Below are 20,665 nucleotides of genomic sequence, written 5' to 3'. Positions count from 1 at the left end.
AAGATCAGATATGGCCCAGAGCAGTCACGTCTTGTTAGTTTACCTTGCCTCATCTACACAGATTCTGCTTACGTTCTGTTTTTTTACGTGTCCAATGGTCAATTCGATGTTAATCTAGCTTTGTACACTCACATGGACTTCAACCTTCATTCTGTTTACACATGTCTAATATTTAAACTTATATTGATTATTCTTTCTACTTCAAAGAGAACAGTATAGTTACTGAGAATCACCAGATGACTGGAAAATGCTACCACATAATTCCCTGAGGTTCTCAACTTCTTCAACACACCATCAAAATATGAGAGTGATTCAAGGATGCAAGTTAATTTTGGAACCAGTCCTACTGGACTCCTATGGAATTATATCCAATAGGTTTTAATTTTATAGGATCCTATAGGATTCCAATATAAGAATACAATAGAAAAATCCTATCAGATTTTGGAACTTGTGCTATTGTAGTCATAGACCTGGGCAATTCCTGTCCTCGGGGGCCTGATGAGTGTCACACTTTTCCCCCATCCTTACTAAACACAGCTGATTTAAACTAATTGCATTTTTAACTGAAGATCATGATTAGGTGATTATTGGAGTCAGGTGTGTTAGCTGGGGCAAAACTGTGACACCAATCAGGTCCTTGAGGACTGCAGTTGCCCAGGCCTGTCCTATAGGATAGGTTCCAAAATCTGATAGGATTTTCTATAGGATTTTTTATTATTGGAATCCTATTGGATATTTTGACTAGGGTAAGAGCAGTCAGTAGGTCGGGTTTTTTAACGACACTACATGACCACACCTGCTCATCGAACATTTCATTCCAAAATCATGGGCATTAATATGGAGTTGGTCCACCCTTTCCTGCAATAACAGACTTCTGGTAAGGCTTTCCACTAGATGTTGGAACATTGCTGCGGGGACTTGCTTCCATTCAGCCATGAGCATTAGTGAGGTCGGGCACTGATGTTGGGCGATTAGGCCTGGCTCGCAGTCAGCATTCCAATTCATCCCAAAGGTGGGGTTAAGGTCAATTAAAAAAATAGTTTATCAATTTTAGAATAAGGCTGTAATGTAACAAAATGTGGAAAAAGTAACAAAATGTGGAAAAAGCCTGAATACTTTCCGAAGGCACTGGATGTTCTCTCTCTTTCTGCATGAAGCGATCCTTATCTTGAAAGTCATCGAAACGCACAACGAAGGGTCGTGATTTGGAGATCTCTCTGCCTATTCCAGTGAATTCACGGCCTAGGTGGTGAGCCTGTTCCAAGGCCAAGGGAGTGTGAAGAATTCTTTGCCCAGGACCTCCTCGAAAAACCTGGTGATAAACTTAACTGGATCCTTCTGGTGTATTTGCAATAATCTTGTCCACTCTCTCTTACAATAGTTTGTTTTCTGTTTTTAGAGTTTCATAGCATTTTTCTAGCTCAACAATTCGTTCACTGCAACCAGACAAGCCATTCTCCAACTCTGTTACTTTCGTGCCTTGCTCCTTCCTGTATTGTAGTTTGCATTCCGGCCAGGGTGGTAACGATGGGAGACAAGGCCGCGTCCACGGCATCTTTTACCAGGGTTGTGAGTGAGACTGAAAGATCCGATATCAGTCGTAAACAGAGGTTTTCTAGATCCGCTGGTAGCTCATCGGGTGATAACAATGCACTGTTTAAGATGAGGAGTCTGTAGCTGTTTTGTACTGTGCGTACGCACAGATGTAAATGGGCTGTGAGATTTCCTCCAAACTTGCGTTTAAGACATCATTCGCTAACAGCATTTTGCATTAGATTTGTTTTTAATAAAAAAATGCAGGATACACTGCCAGAGTAATGAAGGGTTCCCATTCGTGACAGCTTTTTATATTACCTTAATAAATGTATCAGTGTTGACTACATTGTTAGCTTAGCTGAGTTCGTTCTTCGGTTGAAAAAAATCCCTATTTGTTCATAGTTCTTTCGGGAACGTTCCCAGAAGCACCATAACCACCCTTTTTTCCCCCACCTAATTGAATTTAATCCACATTACACACACAAATAAACAGCACCCCTGGTGCCACTAAAATCGTATTTTTTTTCCCGGGACCTTTTTTATAGTAACGATAGTAAACACACGGAGCAGATAACGGTTGAAAAGATTCCCAGTGTTTGAGGTGTTTTCACATGTAGTCCTCTTTAAAAGAACCGATCTCAGTCCTCTTTAACGTGGATTTTGGTGTAAAAAAAAGAGCATAAGAACTCAGTTTTCTTTGTATTCATACTGCTTTTGAATGAGGACTCAACTCTCTTTGTATTCATACTGCTTTTGAATGAGGACTCAACTCTCTTTGTATTCATACTGCTTTTGAATGAGGACTCAACTCTCTTTGTATTCATACTGCTTTTGAATGAGGACTCAACTCTCTTTGTATTCATACTGCTTTTGAATGAGGACTCAACTCTCTTTGTATTCATACTGCTTTTGAATGAGGACTCAACTCTCTTTGTATTCATACTGCTTTTGAATGAGGACTCAACTCTCTTTGTATTCATACTGCTTTTGAATGAGGACTCAACTCTCTTTGCCAATTCACTTGACCTAGTTTGTGGTCCGAGTCCTCTTTGCATTCACATTGCTATGTTTAGAAAGGAACCAAGATCTTTTTCCTACAGGCATTCTGGGTTTTTACAAAGTGCAGGACAAGCCAGTAGGGGGCTGAGGGCACACAGTGGGTTGTGAAATCTGTGAATGTATTGTAATGTTTTAGAATTGTATAAACTGCCTTAATTTTGCTGAACCCCAGGAAGAGCAATGGGGATCTGTAGATATACCTACATCCATTTTAGAAGCTAATAGATTGCATTTAGTTAAAATATGAGACATAAGAATTGTAATCAGAAGATACTATTAACAATGAACTATTTGATTAACGTAATAAATAGCAATAGAATAACTGCAGATTAAATAATGTAGGGGTGAGGGGTTATGTCAGTAGTCTAGTGTGAGGGGTTATGTCAGTAGTCTAGTGTGAGGGGTTATAATAGTAGTCTAGTGTGAGGGGTTATGTCAGTAGTCTAGTGTGAGGGGTTATAACAGTAGTCTAGTGTGAGGGGTTATAACAGTAGTCTAGTGTGAGGGGTTATAACAGTAGTCTAGTGTGAGGGGTTATGTCAGTAGTCTAGTGTGAGGGGTTATGTCAGTAGTCTAGTGTGAGGGGTTATGGCAGTAGTCTAGTGTGAGGGGTTATGTCAGTAGTCTAGTGTGAGGGGTTATAACAGTAGTCTAGTGTGAGGGGTTATGTCAGTAGTCTAGTGTGAGGGGTTATGTCAGTAGTCTAGTGTGAGGGGTTATGTCAGTAGTCTAGTGTGAGGGGTTATAACAGTAGTCTAGTGTGAGGGGTTATGTCAGTAGTCTAGTGTGAGGGGTTATAACAGTAGTCTAGTGTGAGGGGTTATGTCAGTAGTCTAGTGTGAGGGGTTATGTCAGTAGTCTAGTGTGAGGGGTTATGTCAGTAGTCTAGTGTGAGGGGTTATAACATTAGTCTAGTGTGAGGGGTTATGTCAGTAGTCTAGTGTGAGAGGTTAAGTCAGGGCTGGCGATGTAGCAATAGTCTAGTAATCCACCTCTACGCAGACGACACCATTCTGTATACATCTGGCCCTTCTTTGGACACTGTCATAACAAACCTCCAAACGAGCTTCAACGCCATACAACACTCCTTCCGTGGCCTCCAACTGCTTTTAAATGCTAGCAAAACTAAGTGCATGCTCTTCAACCGATTGCTGCCCGCACCCTCCCGTCCGACTAGCATCACCACTCTGGACGGTTCTGACATAGAATATGTGGACAACTAGAAATACCCAGCCCACCCAACTACCTCATCCCCATATTATTACTTACCCTCTTGCTCTTTTGCACCCCAGTATCTCTACTTGCACATCATCATCTGTACATCTATCACTCCAGTATTAATGCTAAATTGTAATTATTTTCACCTCTAGGGCCTATTTATTGCCTACCTACCTACTCTTCTACATTTGCACACACTGTACATAGATGTTTTCATATTTTTATTTTCTTTTGTGTTGTTGACAGTACGTTTGTTTATGTGTAACTCTGTGTTGTTGTTTTTGTTGCACTGCTTTGCTTTATCTTGACCAGGTCTCAACTGGCCTACCTGGTTAAATAAAGGTGGAATAAATAATAATAAAATAGTGTGTGGTGCAGGAATAATGACAAGTGAACCTAGGGAGCTTTGCATTCACATGTCCTACAAAAGGGAACAAGACTGCGGAATTCAAGCGAACCAAACTCACACCACCTCTGGAGATGGTCTCAGTTCGGTTCACTTCAGGATGGGTCTGAGTTCCTTTGGAGTGTTCACACTGCACAAAAAAAAATACAGCAAACCACACTGAGTTCACATAAATTGGTTGAAAGGGACCAAGTTTAGAGCTTTATGGCGTGCATTTACTGTTCACCATACTCATCATCCTCATCTTCCTCCTTGTCATCATCATCCTCATCATCCTTCTCCGTGTCATCATCATCTTCCTCCTCATCATCTTCATCCTCGTCTTCGTCCTCTTCATCATCATCGTCATCCTCATTATCAAATGTTTGTAATATAAACACAGCTGTAAAGTATACTGAACAAAAATCTAAATGCAACATGCAACAATTTCAAAGATTTTACTGAGTTACAGTTCATTTTGAGGAAATCAGTCAATTGAAATAAATTCATTAGGCCCTAATCTATGGATTTCACATGACTGGGAATACAGATATGCATCTGTTGGTCACAGATACCTTAAAAATGGGTCTCACAATAGGCCTCAGGATCTCGTCACAGTATTTCTGTGTATCGATAAAATTCTATTGTGTCCATTGTCCGTAGCTTATGCCTGCCCCACACCATAACCCCACCGTCACAATGGGGCACTCTGTTCACAACGTTGACATCAGCAAACTGCTCGCCCACATAACGCCATACACATGGTCTGCGGTTGTGAGGCAGGTTGGACGTACTGCCAAATTCTCCAAAACGACGTTGGAGGCGACTTATGGTAGAGAAATGAACATTCAATTATCTGGCAACAGCTCTGGTGGACATTGCAGTCAGCATGCAGTCAGCATGCCAATTGCATTTGTTGCATTGTACTGTGACAAAGCTGCACATTTTAGAGTGGCCTTTTATTTCCCCCAGCACAAGGTGCACCTGTGTAATGATCATGCTGTTTAATCAGCTTCTTGATAATGTCACACCTGTCAGGTGGATGGATTATCTTGGCAAGGGACAAATGCTCACTAACAAGGGTGTAAACACATTTGTTCCAAAAATTTGAGAGAAATAATATTTTTGTGCATGTGGAACATTTCTGGGATCTTTTATTTCAGCTCATGAAACATGGGTCCAACATTTTACATATATTTTTGTTCAGTGTATGTCATGATTCGACTAAATTTGCACATAACATTTTTGTTGGAGAACCTTCTTAACATTACTTTGAATGACAAACGGACAGTCATAACAATACTACCATGCTAAATTAATGAATTTATTTATCGGAGCAGTGTTTTCCCCCCATCTCATCTACAATAGATTAGTCTGTTTGAAGAGCATATATTAAAAACTTGCCAAAGGAAATGATAAGGGATAGAACAGGATATGATGGGTATTTTCAATGAACAGCTATAAAGATGCTAAACAGACATCATCAAATAGATTACACAGGGCATATTAGTCAGGTCTTTAGGCTTATCTATCTCCGTCTTGCCGGAGTCTTTATCTTGGTTCATTTCACAACCATTGTTTTTTTGCTGTTCTTTACAATGCCCGAGGGACACAATCACAAATATATCGACAAAGGACATGGTCACTGTCTTTCGCCAATTTATTTTTATCTTATAAAATGCTTTTGAGGTTTGCAGTTGTTAAAAAAAAGTGCAACTGGAGTTTAACAAACAAGGTACAATAGGGAATGTTTGAACAGTTGCTTTGAACAGTTACTCTACTACTCTACTCTACTCTCTACTCTATTGTATCCACTAACTTAGTTGTACGTTCCCTTCAGTCTCACTTCATTGCGCAAAAAAACTTGTTGCATACATACTTTACGTTCAAGTTCCCTCAAGCAACTTAACTCAGTCTTGAGCTAGGCCCAATTCATCCCTGCTTGTCGCTTTTTCACGGGTTTACAAATATATCACAAAAATACCTCATAAGTGTGTAATAAATAACATCCCAAGAAACCCAGCCCACACAGGAGTCGCCCTTTAAACTTAACAGTCTACTGGGATGGGAGAGGGTCAATTAATTCAAGATACATGCCTCTGCTATTGTGGATGAGCATAAATGAACACGTTTATGTGGATGTCAGGAGGGCCGGGGGGAGTTGGAGGAGGGAGTGGAAGAGGTAGCAGCAATACTCACACAGCATCTTGGTGACCTGGCGTCGCCGGGCTTTCTGCTGCTGACTGCGGACGTTGCAGTAGCTGTTGCGCCCTAAGCTTGTCTCAGCCTCCATCACCTGGAGCATCTTCTCACGTTTGAGCTGCAGGCCGATGAGTAGGTAGAGAGCGCTGATGGTCAGCATGGGAAGCATGAAGAAAAGCAGGGTGGTCACTTGGATGGTCAAGTTGTACATCCAGCGGGGCTTGACCAGCGTACAGATGGCTGACTCTGGGATTTCCTTCCTGGTGGTGCCCCCTGCTGCCGACTGCAGGGTAAAGATGCCGTGCAGGCTGGTGTTGGGCACGGCACATAGCACTGAGATCCCCCACACGGTCATAATGACCCGTTTGGCATGTGTGTGTGTCACCACATACTTGGCGCGCAGGGGGTGCACCACAGCGATGTAGCGTTCCACGCTGAGCGCCGTCACATTGAGGATGGAGGCGAAGCAGACCGTCTCGAACAGGAAAGTCTTAAAGTAGCAGCCGCCCTTGCCCAGGAGGAATGGGTAGTTCTGCCACATCTCGTAGAGCTCCAGTGGCATGCCCAACAGCAGCACCAGCAGGTCAGACATGGCGAGGCTGAACAGGTAGTAGTTGGTGGGCGTGCGCATAACCTTGTTGCGAGCGATGACGATGCAGGTTAGCAAGTTGCCAAACGCGCCCACCAGGAAGATGAGCAGGTAGGTGAGGCAGACGGGGAGGAAGACAGAGGAGCGCAGAGGGCCCAGGTACTTCTCTAGGTACTCCTCCTGTGTCAGGCATGCATCAACCAGTCCCCCGCTGCCGTTCAGGTCAGGGGTCAGGTTGCCACACATCCCCTCCTGTGGGCAGTCCCAGCTGTCAGTGAAGGAGCAGTTGTACCTGGATGTCATCCTGTTGAGATACGAAGCCTGCAGACGCAAGAACATTTTTTTTATTCTCTGTAACATGCTTTTGTAGTGATAATACAAGTTAGAGTCCCTGCACTAAGCAAAAAGTTATTTAGTAAAATATAAAGTGCAGGATCATAAAAGGATATAAAATCAAAATGAATATGTTGTTAGTATATGTGGACGTAAAAAGCTGCCCTCTGTTGATAGTGTCTGAATGTGTGATTATTAATGTTGAACAGAATAATGTTCCCAGCATTTTGCTATAAGGATTTTCATAAACAGACAGTGTGAAAACTGAGAGTGGCTAAACTCGAATTACCGGCTGTTTAAAGCTCAGTGGGAGCGATTTAACGTTTCTGAGAAACTTTACCTTTGTCCTGTAATGCAGGGTTTCCCAAACTCAGCTATGGGTGCACGTTTTGGTTTCCCCCTAGCACTACACAGCTGACACAAATAAGCAAAACTTGATAGTGAATTGGTTATTTGAATAGGGCAAAAAATATCTATGTGCACCCGTGGGGCCCCCAGGACCAAGTTTGGGAAACCATGCCCCAATGAACATAAATTACACTGAATTATACTTTTTGTTGATCTTAAATTAAAAAAAGACACAGCTAGCACATTTGGTTCCTTGGAAGTTGTGGGAACGTATGTTTTTGGTTTCACATTGGTTGTGGGAACGAAGCCATACACGTCCTGAACGTATGTTTTTGTAAATGTTTTGGGAACAGATGTGAACATTTTCCCTGTTCTGGGAACGTTTATTTTTAGGTTGCAGGGATGTTCTGAGAACGTTTTACTCTGGTTACATGAATTTTTTATTAATGCACTGAGAAAAGAAATTCTAGGTTATTTGGAAGTTTCCGTAAAACTTTCACAGAATGTTTTCAATAAGACTTTTAATAACACTGCTAGCATAATGTTTTTTTTTAACTCTAAGCACATATAGGACACATGGAAATGAATTTACTTAAGCAGTAATCATGCAAACACATTTATTTTTTATATAGTGCCTGTTTGATTATGTGTTTGCCATCAGGCCATTGTCCACACTCCAAAAAATGCTGGGTTAGAAACAACCCAATTTGGGAAAATATTAGACAGAACACACATTGAGATATTTGAACTCAGCCATTTGGGTCACAAACAACCCACTGTTTTCTTTAAGTTGGGTTGTTGATGCTGGGTTATTGAGTTATGATCCACCGGGTCAGATCAGAACACTGGAGATGTGGCTTAGTAGGGAAGTGGCTTTCAGATAATAATTTTTGGCACCCCGTGAATGTAATTCCTAATAATCTGTTCTGTTGTATTGTCAACACATGTTAAGGTTGAGCACTGACACTTTTGTAGCTTTAATAAGGCTTACACAAGAGTATGAGTTCCTTAAGTGCAAATGCATATCGCAATGTTGGGATAGTAACCACTTTGTTATAATATTTAAACAATTATATGTTTATATTACAATGTGGGGTTTGACTTTCAGATAGGTATGTTTGTTCATCGTGAGAATAAATGTCTTTCCTGTTCATGTTATGTTTGTACACTGCACATTGAACTCTCACGGGTGGCCAAAAATAACTATCTGAAAGCCACGGCCGTACTAAGCCACACTAGTCTTCTGATCTGACCCGATGGATCATAGCTCAATAATCCAACTAAGTGACCCAACTGGCTGGGTCAAATATAACCCAATGTTTGTTCTGTCCATTATTTACCCAGCGCTGGGTTGTTTTTAACCCATAATGTTTTCAGAGTGCAAGGATAACAAGGTGCTTTGATCCAAACCAGGTCTGGCATTAAAGTATATTAGTCAGTAATTGCACTACATTATCAGCATGTGAGTTCATTGGATACAAATGAGCTGTAAGTGTTCGGGTGGTCGGGCCAACAACTCGCAATCAACTGCTTGGACAACAACAGCTATCCAAGTCTCATCTGTGTCAATACATGTGGGCTTGATGGAAGCCCAACGGAGCGTGACTGTGATCCCTGCACCATGCACCTGACACTCACCCCAGCTTTTTCCACTACTCTTCCTTGGTATATTGGTTTTGAACGGCTTGCCAGATGAGCACAAACCACCAAAGTTAACGGCACTCAGGGGTGTCTCTGAACGTCATCTGATGGTGACGTAAATGCCTTTGAGGTCAGCGCCAGGCAATAGATGTCATATGACATTCTAGAAAGGATCATAGAGACTCGCTCCATCTAGGAGCCGGCCAATCTACAGTATATAATGTATACAATATAATATAATACACTTGTTAATAGCTGGTGGGGGGGCGGGGGGGTTTGGAGTTGGCTCCATATTGACAAGTCATAGCAAGGAGCTAAACAAACATACGATCCCCCTGCAGTGGCTCATATCTGATCAAGGAAAGTCCATCATCAAAAATGACAACCCAAGGGAAGTTAATCCAATGCGTTTGAGTGATGCCTAAAGAGGACGACATCAAAGAGAGGGAGGAGACGGGTATAAACAGAGGAAGATTAAGGACATGGTGAACAGACGTCGAAGAGAGAGTCCACATGTCCACGATCCCATTAAATAATTAATTAACATCCGATTAGACATGAATGATTTGGTTTTAGGCGTTTGAGAAAAAAAACATGAAACTCGGACAGAACTTATGTTAATGTTAATGAGTTTCTGTTCTTTAATCTGCAAGAAAATGAAGAAAATAGAAAACTACTTAAAAAAAACAGACTCCTTTATGTACGCAACAGACAACATCTCACTAGTGCACTGTGTTCATCTTGACTGTAATAGGCTATACATTTACATTAGCTAGTTTAATGAGTTTCCCCCTCTCTTGCAGGGAATCATATGCATTCTATCAGCAGCACATTGTGAGGAACCAGGCTGGAGAAGAAAGTTAGCTGGCTGCCAATTCAGCCAAACCATGGCCATGTCAATTGTCCTTGGCATTTCAATTACATTACAACATTTCCATCATGCCTCTAACAAGCCCTTATTGCTTGCTGCTGCTGTTGACAGACACAAGATTGCCTGGGCGCCACAGAGGAGACAAAAGAGGAGACAACAGAGCAGTGTCCATCAGGCTACCAGATGTTTCACTTAGTGTGTCCGGAGAATCCAGCATCATAAAAGAGTGATGTCTTCATGTTTCATATTTTATACTGTAAATTCGTTGACATTACTGTCTTAGTAGATAAAAAGCTAAGAAGAGAGGCAGGCTCCAACGGCTCAGGACAAACACAAAGCTGTGCAAAACTCCAGAGCAAACAAGATTTAGAGCAATAACATGTTTTCCATGAATATGTACAGTATGTTCTGTGGGTTGTATCCTATAGGCTTTTGATGATAAGAGAAGACAAATCTGACCAACTTTGTCGCATGAATTATTCCATTCAAGTTTCTCGTGCCTTTCATTCACCTTTGTCATGACTTCCGCCGAAGTCGGCTCCTCTCCTTGTTCGGGCGGCATTCGGCGGTCGACGTCACCGGCTTTCTAGCCAATGCCGCTCCATTTTTCATGTATCCATTTGTTTTGTCTTGTTCCCTGCACACCTGGTTTTCATTCCCCAATCAGTCTACATGTATTTATTCCTCTGTTCCCCCTCATGTCTTTGTGTAAGATTGTTTGTGTGATAAGTGTTTTTGTACGCACTAGGCTTGCGTGTTTTTTGATGGTATACATTTGCGTGTTTTTTGATGGTATACATTTGATGGTTGTGACTGTTTTTGCGCTTTTTACACTTTGCCTTGTTGGTTGGAGGTTTTTTGGACGCCTATATTCTTCTTTTTTGGATGTCTATATTCTCTCCTGCCGAAATAAAGTGTGCGCCTGTTCACAATTCTCTGCTCTCCTGCACCTGACTTCACTACAAGTATGCACACGCCTGGCAGAATCTTACTCCCACCATCGAGTCAGCAGGAGCAGGTACCCCGGTCAGAGGAGTGAGGAGCGTGTCCAGGAACACACGGCAATGCTACATCATCTCGGTGCCATGATGGATCGCGTTATCCAGACCATGGACCGCTGGGAGAGACAGAAAGTCTCTCCAGCGCCTCGACCATCGCAACCGGGGTTACCTCTACCCGTCCCGTCCAGATCCAGCTCCAGTGGGATGCGTCTCTCCCTTCCCAGGGAGTATGATGGGACGGCCGCACAGTGCCAGGGGTTCCTCTTACAACTGGACCTATACCTGGCCACCGTTCCCCAGCTCCCTCAGGAAGGGAGAGAGTGTCCGCCCTCGTCTCATGACTCTCGGGGAGAGCTCTGGAGTGGGCAAACGGCGTGTGGGGAGAGGAAGACGCGGCGTTAGACCACTTCAAGGAGTTCACCCGCCGCTTCCGGGCCATCTTTGACAATCCACCCGAAGGTAGAGCGGCGGGGGAACGACTCTTCCATTTGAGGCAGGGGACGAGGAGCGCACAGGAGTTTGTGCTGGAGTTCCGGACCTTGGCCGCCGGAGCAGTATGGAACGACAGGGTCCTCATCGACCACTATCGATGCAGCCTGCGCGAGGATGTTTGACGGGAGTTGGCCTGCAGGGATGCCACCATCACCTTTGACCAACTGGTGAATCTGTCCATCCGGTTGGATAACCTGCTGGTCACCCGTGGACATCCTGAGGGGGCTCTGTCAGTTCCATCTCCCAGCACTCCCGCTCCGGTGCCCATGGAGTTGGGAGGGGCTGCACGTAGGGAGGCTGGAGGAGGGGCCTTCACGTGCACCATCTGTGGCCGCAGAGGGCACACTGCCGGTCGGTGCCGGGTTGGTCCCTCTGGGAGTCGAGGCAGCAGGCAGGGCACTCTGGCATCACCCCAGGTGAGTCTGCACCACTCTCATCCAGAGTCCTCTGTTGTCCACCTGTTTGTACCTGTTTGTTTCCCTGAGTTTTCCCCGCATTCCCAGCATAAGGCGCTCGTCGATTCAGGCGCAGCTGGGAATTTTATCAACAGAGCGTTAGCTCTCAGTTTAGGGATCCCCATTATTCCTGTGGTTAGACCTTTCCTGGTTCACGCTCTGGATAGTCGACCATTAGGGTCCGGGCTAATCAGGGAAGCCACCATCTCCCTGGCCATGGAGACACAGGGGGGGTCACGAGGAGAGAATCAGTCTCTTTCTCATTGACTCTCCTGCGTTTCCCATGGTACTAGGCCTTCTCTGGTTGGCTCGTCACAACCCCACCATTTCCTGGCAACGGGGTGGTCGCAAGAGTGCTCGGGGAGGTGTGTAGGGGTTTCCGTTGGTGCTACCACGATGGAAAGTCCAGACCAGGTCTCCACCGTGCGCATTCCCCCAGAATATGCTGATTTGGCTCTCGCCTTCTGTAAAAAGAAGGCGACTCAATTACCACCCCATCGACGGGGCGATTGTGCGATAAATCTCCTGGTAGACGCTGCACTTCCCAAGAGTCACGTGTATCCCCTGTCACAGGCGGAGATGGTAGCTATGGAGACATATGTCTCCGAATCCCTGCGTCAGGGGTACATTCGGTCCTCCATTTCACCCGCCTCCTCGAGTTTCTTTTTTGTGAAGAAGAAGGATGGAGGTCTGCGCCCGTGCATTGACTATAGAGGTCTCAATCAAATCACGGTGAGGTACCTCTTATCGCCACGGCGATGGAGTCAATGCACAGGGTGCACTTCTTCACTAAACTGGATCTCAGGAGTGCGTACAACCTGGTGTGTATCCGGGAGGGAGACGAGTGGAAGACGGCATTTACCTCAGGGCATTATGGGTACCTCGTCATGCCGTATGGGTTGATGAATGCTCCATCAGTCTTCCAATCCTTCGTAGACAAGATTTTCAGGGACCTGCACGGGCAGGGTGTAGTGGTGTATATCGATGACATTCTGATATGCGCCGCTACACGTGCCGAGCATCTGTCCTTGGTGCGCAAGGTACTTGGACGACTGTTGGAGCGTGACCTGTACATCAAGGCTGAGAAATGCCTGTTCTTTCAGCATGCCATCTCCTTCCTAGGGTATTGCATTTCCACATCAGGGGTGGAGATGGAGAGTGGCCGCATTGCAGCCGTGCATTATTGGCCAACTCCCAACACAGTAAAGGAGGTGCAGCAATTTTTAGGGTTTGCCAATTACTACCGGAGATTTGGACAGGTGGCTGCTCCCATTACCTCACTGCTGAAGGGGGGTCCTGTACATCTGCAGAGGTCGGTTGAGGCGGACAGGGCTTTTGGGCACCTAAGAGCTCTGTTTACCTCGGCTCCCGTGCTGGCCCATCCGGATCCCTCTTTGGCATTCATAGTGGAGGCTGGCATCGGAGCCGTGCTCGGGCACGCCACCGAAGCTCCGCCCCTGTGCTTTCTTCTCAAAGAAGCTCAGCCCGGCAGAGTGGAAATATGATGTGGGGGACCGGGAGCTGTTGGCTGTGAAGCCGTGGAGACATTGGCTTGAGGGGGCTAAACACCCTTTCCTCATCTGGACTGACCACCGCAACCTGGAGTACATCCAGGCAGCTAGGAGACTGAATCCTCATCAGGCAAGGTGGGCCATGTTCTTTACCCAGTTTGTGTTTACCCTGTCCTACAGACCAGGTTCCCAGAATGTTTATTTTACCGTTATTTAACCAGGTAAGTTGACTGAGAACACATTCTCATTTACAGCAATGACCTGGGGAATAGTTACAGGGGAGAGGAGGGGGATGAATGAGCCAATTGTAAGCTGGGGATGATTAGGTGACCATGATGGTATGCTGGACAGCTTGGGAATTTAGCCAGAACACCAGGGTTAACAGCCCTACTCTTACGATAAGTGCCATGGGATCTTTAATGACCTCAGAGAGTCAGGACACCCGTTTAACGTCTCATCCGAAAGACGTTACCCTACACAGGGCAGAGTTCCCAATCACTGCCCAGGGGCATTGGGATATTTTTTTTAGACCAGAGGAAAGAGTGCCTCCTACTGGCCCTCCAACACCACTTCCAGCAGCATCGGGTCTCCCATCCAGGGACTGACCAGGACCAACCCTGTTTAGCTTCAGAAGCAAGCCAGCAGTGGGATGCAGGGTTGTATGCTGCTGGCCATGTGTGAAAGCAGATGCACTGTCCCGGCTGTATGACACAGAGGAGCGGCCCATGGATCAGATTCCCATTCTCCCGGCCTCCTGCCTGGTAGCGCAGGTCGTGTGGGAGCTGGACGCAGACATTGAGCAGGCGTTGCGTACAGGCCCGCTCTACTCCAGTGTCCCATCGGGCGTCAGTGCGTTCCGTCTGCTGTCCGTGACCAGTTGATCTATTGGGCCCACACGTCACCCTCCTCTGGTCATCCGGGGATCGGTCAGACGGTGCGCTGTCTGTCTGGGAAGTACTGGTGGCCCACCTTGGCTCGGGACGTGAGGGTTTATGTTTCCTCCTGCTCGGTGTGCGCCCAGTGTAAGGCTCCTAGACACCTGCCCAGAGGTAAGCTACATCCCTTACCCGTTCCACAACGGCCTTGGTCACACCTGTCGGTAGATTTTCTAACGGATCTTCCTCCCTCACAGGGAAACACCACGATCCTAGTCGTTGTGGATCATTTCTCAAGTCCTGTCGTCTCTTCCCTCTGCCCGGTCTCCCTACGGCCCTACAGACTGCGGAGGCCCTGTTTACACACGTCTTCCGGCACTACGGGGTGCCTGAGGATTTAGTGTCTGATCGAGGTCCCCAGTTCACTTCGAGAGTCTGGAGGGCGTTCATGGAACGTCTGGGGGTCTCGATCAGCCTCACCTCGGATTTCCACCCTGAGAGTAATGGGCAGGTGGAAAGAGTGAACCAGGATGTGGGCAGGTTTCTGCGGTCCTATTGCCAGGACCAGCCGGGGGAGTGGGAGGCGTTCGTGCCCAGGGCAGAGATGGCGCAGAACTCGCTCCGCCACTCCTCCACTAACCTCTCCCCCTTTCAGTGTGTATTGGGGTACCAGCCGGTTCTGGCACCGTGGCATCAGAGTCAGACCGAGGCTCCTGCGGTGGACGATTGGTTCAGACGCGCGGAGAAGACCTGGGAAGCCGCCCATGGTCACCTCCAGCAGGCCGCGCTGCGCCAAAAGACCAGCGCAGACCGTCACCGCAGTGAGACCCCGGTGTTCGCACCGGGGGACAGGGTCTGGCTCTCGACCCGAAACCTGCCCCTCCGCCTGACCTGCCAGAAGCTGAAGTCCTGAGGAGAGTGAACGAGGTATGTTTCAGGTTACAGCTTCCCCCCAATTACCATATTAACCCCTCATTCCATGTGTCTCTCCTCAGGCCGGTGGTGGTTGGTCCGCTCCAGGAGTCAGAGGTGCGGGAGGTTCCTCCACCCCCTCTGGACATCGATGGGGCCCTGGCGTACTCCGTCCGTTCCATCCTGGATTTGAGGCGTCGGGCGAGGGGCCTTCAGTACCTCGTGGAGTGGGAGGGTTACAGTCCGGAGGAGAGGTGCAAGGTTCCGGTGGCAGATGTATTGTACCCTGAACTGCTGCGGGAGTTCCTCCTCTCGTGCCTTGCCCTCCGGGTCGCCCCCATCCCCGAGGCCGGTGTCGACGCACCGCTGAAGCCGCGCATCAGGGGAGGGGGTACTGTCACGACTTCCGCCGAAGTCGGCTCCTCTCCTTGTTCGGGCAGCGTTCGGCGGTCGACGTCACCGGCTTTCTAGCCATCGCCGCTCCATTTTTCATGTATCCATTTGTTTTGTCTTGTTCCCTGCACACCTGGTTTTCATTCCCCAATCAATTTACAGCTATTTATTCCTCTGTTCCCCCTCATGTCTTTGTGTAAGATTGTTTGTGTGATAAGTGTTTTTGTACGCACTAGGCTTGCGTGTTTTTTCTCTCGTGTTATTTCACGAAGCCTGTTTGTATACATTTGATGGTTGTCACTGTTTTTGCACTTTTTACACTTTGCCTTGTTGGTTGGAGGTTTTAAGTAACTGTCCAGTGAAAAGTTCATACTCTGTGAACTCATTCCCAAATAATGCAGTTGACTCGTCCAATAGTTGTATTTGTGGCCAACGTATAGTTTGGAGGAAAAACAAAAAACACTTCAAAAACCCCACCTCAAACTTGTATCTCAAACAGACCGCTTAGAAAAATGCTTGCCATTTCCTCATAGAACATGATGTCATGTTGGGTCATTGACAGGAGAGGGCCAATCAGCAGTCTAATGGCATGAATATTTTTTATAATTAGCATACACCACACCATTCCAACCAGAGTATGTGAGTACAGTTGAGAAGTTGGAAATCCCACTCATGGTTCATGGAGTGCTCAACATCCTTTCCCATGCTCAGCTAAAAAAGGCACTCCATTCATATTTTGTTTAAAAATATAATTTACCAAACACCCACATCTACAGTCATGGCCAAAAGTTTTGAGAATGACATAAATATTAATTTTCACAAAGTCTGCTGTCTCAGTTTGTATGATGGCAATTTGCATATACTCCAGAATGTTATGAAGTGATCAGATGAATTGTAATTAATTGCAAAGTCCCTCTTTGCCATGCAAATTAACTGAATCCCCCAAAAACATTTACACCGCAGTTCAGCCCTGACACAAAAAGACCAGCTGACATCATGTCAGTGATTCTTTTGTTAACACAGGTGTGAGTGTTGACGAGGACAAGGCTGGAGATCACTCTGTCATGCTGATTGAGTTCAAATAACAGACTGGAAGATTCAAAAGGAGGGTGGTGCTTTGAATCATTGTTCTTCCTCTGTCAATCACGGTTACCTGCAAGGAAACACGTGCCGTCATCATTGCTTTGCACAAAAAGGGCTTCACAGGCAAGGATATTGCTGCCAGTAAGATTGCACCTAAATCAACCATTTATCGGATCATCAAGAACTTCAAGGAGAGCGGTTCAATTGATGTGAAGAAGGCTTCAGGGCGCCCAAGAAAGTCCAGCAAGCGCCAGGACTGTCTCCTAAAGTTGAATCAGCTGCGGGATCGGGTCACACCCAGTACAGAGCTTACTCAGGAATGGCAGCAGGCAGGTGTGAGTGCATCTGCACTGCACCTGGTGTCAAGAAAGGCAGCAAAGAAGCCACTTTTCTCCAGGAAAAACATCAGGGACAGACTGATAATCTGCAAAAGGTACAGGGTGTCACGTCCTGACCATAGTGAGTGTTATTTTCTATGGTAGATTAGGTCAGGGCGTGACAGGGGGTGTTTGTCTGGTTTTTGTATGTCTATGTTTTGGTTCTAGGTTTGTATTTCTATGTTGGTGTTATTTGGCATGACCTCCAATTAGAGGCAGCAGGTTGTCGTTGTCTCTAATTGGAGGTCCTATTTAAGTTTAGGTTTGTCCCACAGGTGTTTGTGGGTGATTGTTCTTCGTGAGGTTTATGTTCCTCCAGCGTCACGGTTTGTTGTTTAGTATTTACTTAAAGTGTTAATTGTTGCATTCGGCTTCACTGATTTAATAAAACATGTGGAACTACGAAAACGCTGCATCTTGGTCCGCTCATTCAAACAGCCGTGACACAGGGATTGGACTGCTGAGGACTGGGGTAAAGTCATTTTCTCCGATGAATCCCCTTTCCGATTGTTTGGGGCATCCGGAAAAAAGCTTGTCCGGAGAAGGCAAGGTGATATTTCAAATCAAACGTTATTTGTAACATGCGCACAATACAACAGGTGTAGGTAGACCTTACCGTGTAATGCTTGCTTACAAGCCCTTAAAACCGACAAAGAAATAGTGCTATAGTCAACAAGTGCTACAAAGTGCAGTGATCAGAGGGGCTATAGGTACTTTTGGCTCCTAAATCAACAGAATAGTTTAGATATCACTGAACGGTTTGATCATCAGAAGCATTGAACTAGGCTGAAATCCAGTCCAATCTAATAGTAGTAAAACCCTGAATTCCGGGACTAAAATAACTGCTGAGAGATGTGACACGGTAACATTAGTAGCTGTACAAATTCTGGATTGCATTTCAAGACTTTGTGTGTGTGCTCAAAAGATCAAGTGAATTGACAGACTGCTGACTTGGTTAGGAAAACATCATTTCACATTTACCAGTAATAATACAGTAGTTGTCACAGTGAGCTTGACTTAACTGTACTGTACCCTGGGGTGAACGGTTGACTAATTGAATCAAAAAACCAAAATCAGCAAAACCTTTCAGCTTTCAGTTCAAGGCAATGTTTTTTTTTTTTTTTTTTTACATTTATCCTTGAAGAAACTGTTGTCAGTTTGTAAAGGGCATGGGATCTTGATATGATGTCATCATGTATTAATTGTAATGCCATGGCTGGTTTTATTAAAGCTCTGATGAAATAACGTAATGAATAATGTGGCATACAATTAAAGCTATGAATAATGTATGAAATATATTTTTTGTATCACAGTAAACATTGATATATTTATACTGAATTAATGTACCATTTATACTGTATTAATGTACCATAATTTTGACACAAAACATCTCTACAAATGTCATCATGCTGACATCTGTAAAAACTTCTAAATACATTTGAAAAAGTCTAAGAAAATACATCTATGTAAGTTTCTCAGCAAGAATAGTCTTACCTCCTAATTGTTCTGCTTTTCCCACCTTATGTTCCTCTGATGTCACAAAAGTATCTTCTTGAGTAAAGGCTCTACAGCTCTTATTCAGTAATTTCCTACAGAGTGAAATCCTGCTGGTCAGTTGGTATTAAGTCCCTGTTTGTGAGCGCTCTTTCAGTAACTGTCCTTTCAGTCTGCCACTCGGTGAATATACTCCCCCGGTGCGCTCTCACTCTCTCTCCTTCCTCTCTGTTCTTCCTCTCTCTCTCTCTCTTTCTTTCTATCTCTCTCTCTCTCCTTCCTCTCTGTCCTTCCTCTCTTTCTCTCTTTCTATCTCTCTCTCTCCTTCCTCTCTCCTTCCTCTCTCTCCTTCCCCCCCTCTCTCTCTCCTTTCCCTCCTCCATCTCTCTCTCCTTCCTCTTTCTCCTCTGTCCTTCCACTCTCTCTTTCTCCTTCCACTCTCTCTTTCTCCTTCCACTCTATCTCCCTCTCCTCTCTCCTTCCTCTCTCCCTATCTCATTCCCCTCTCTCTCTCTTTCTCCTTTCTCTCTCCCTCTCTCTCTCCTTCCTCTCTCTCTATCTCACTCTCCTTTCTCTCATTCCTCACTCTCCTTCCTCTCTCTCCTTTCTCCTCTCTATCCTTATCTCTCTCCTTCCTCTCTCCTTTCTTTCTCTGTCTTCTTTCCTTTCTCCATCTCTCTCTCCTTCCTCTCTCTTTCTCCTCTCTCCTTCCTCCCTATCTCGCTCATTTCTCTTTCCGCTCTTCCTCTCTCTCCTTCCTCTCTCTCTCATTCCTCTCCCTCTTTCTTTCTCTCTCCTTCTCTCTCTCCTTTCTCCTCTCTCTCCTTTCTCCTCTCTCTCTCTCTCTCTCTCTTTCCTCTCTCTCTCCTTCCTCTCCCCCAGCTCTCTCTCTCTCTCCTTTCTCCTCTCTCTCTGTCCTCTCTCTCTCTCTCCTTCCTCTCTCCCTCTCTCTCTTTCCTCTCTCGCTCCCCTTCCTCTCTCTCTCGCTCTCCTTCTTCTCCCTCTCTCTTTCTCCTCTCTCCTTACTCTCTCTCTCTCTCCTTTCTTCTCTCTCTCTCCTTTCTTCTCTCTCCTCTCTCCTTCCTCTCTCCCTCTCTCTCCTTCCTCTCTTTCCTTCCTCTCTGTCCTTTCTCTCTGTCCTTTCTCTCCTCTCTCTCCTTCCTCTCCCTCTCTCTCCCTTCTCCTCCCTCTTTTTCCTTCCTCTCTTTCTCCTCTCTATCTCTCTCCTCTCTCCCTCTCTCTCCTTCCTCTTTCTCCTTTCTCTCTCTCCTCTCTGTCCTTTCTATCCTCTCTCTTTCTCTCCTCATAATTCCTCGCTATCTCTCTCCTCTCTCCTTCTCTCCCTCTCGCTCCTTCTTCTCTCTCTCCTTCCTCTCTCTCCTACCTCTCTCTCTCACCTTCCTCTCCCTCTCTTTCTCTCTCTCTCTCCTTCTCTCTCTCTCCTTTCTCCTCTCTCTTTCTCTCTCTCTCTCTTTCCTCTCTCTCTCCTTCCCTCTCCCCGGCTCTCTCTCTCTCCTTTCTCCTCTCTCTCCTTCCTCTCTCTCTCTCCTTCCCCTCTCTCTCCTTTCTCTCGCTCTCTCTCTCTCTCTCTCTCTCTCTCTCTCTCTCTCTCTCTCGCCTTCCTCTCTCCCTCTCTCTCTCTCTCCTTCCTCTCTCTCCTTCCTCTCTCTCCTTTCCTTTCTTTTAGGTTAACGGTCAGAGCCCAGGTCTGACAGAACCTGTGCAGATGATCTAGATGCTGATGTAACCCCTCCTTAGTGGGAGACAGGAGCACCAGGTCATCTGTGTACAGTTTCCCCTCCTTAGTGGGAGACAGGAGCACCAGGTCATCTGCGTACAGCAGACACTTGATTTCAGCGTTGTGTAGGATGATACCAGGTGTTGCCGATT

At 45.8% G+C, this 20,665-nt stretch overlaps 1 protein-coding gene across 1 annotated transcript in view; it reads right to left on the bottom strand.

Annotated features, from left to right (window-relative positions):
* nmur1a (neuromedin U receptor 1a) overlaps nt 1-19,022 on the bottom strand; it is a 34,326-nt gene extending 15,304 nt beyond the window's left edge. The window contains exons 1-2 of the mRNA XM_029695474.1: nt 18,776-19,022; nt 6,398-7,310 (exon numbers count right to left, since the gene is read on the bottom strand). Coding sequence (XP_029551334.1) covers nt 6,398-7,292 — 895 coding nt within the window. The 5' untranslated portion in view covers nt 7,293-7,310; nt 18,776-19,022. The remainder of the gene's footprint in view (nt 1-6,397; nt 7,311-18,775) is intronic.
* Nucleotides 19,023-20,665: the final 1,643 nt, after the last annotated feature.

The sequence above is a fragment of the Salmo trutta genome, chromosome 17 (assembly GCF_901001165.1).
Source record: "Salmo trutta chromosome 17, fSalTru1.1, whole genome shotgun sequence".
NCBI classification, from domain to species: Eukaryota; Metazoa; Chordata; class Actinopteri; order Salmoniformes; family Salmonidae; genus Salmo; species Salmo trutta.
The sequence above is the reverse complement of the archived record's forward strand: the minus strand, read 5'-3'. Positions and strand labels throughout refer to the sequence as shown.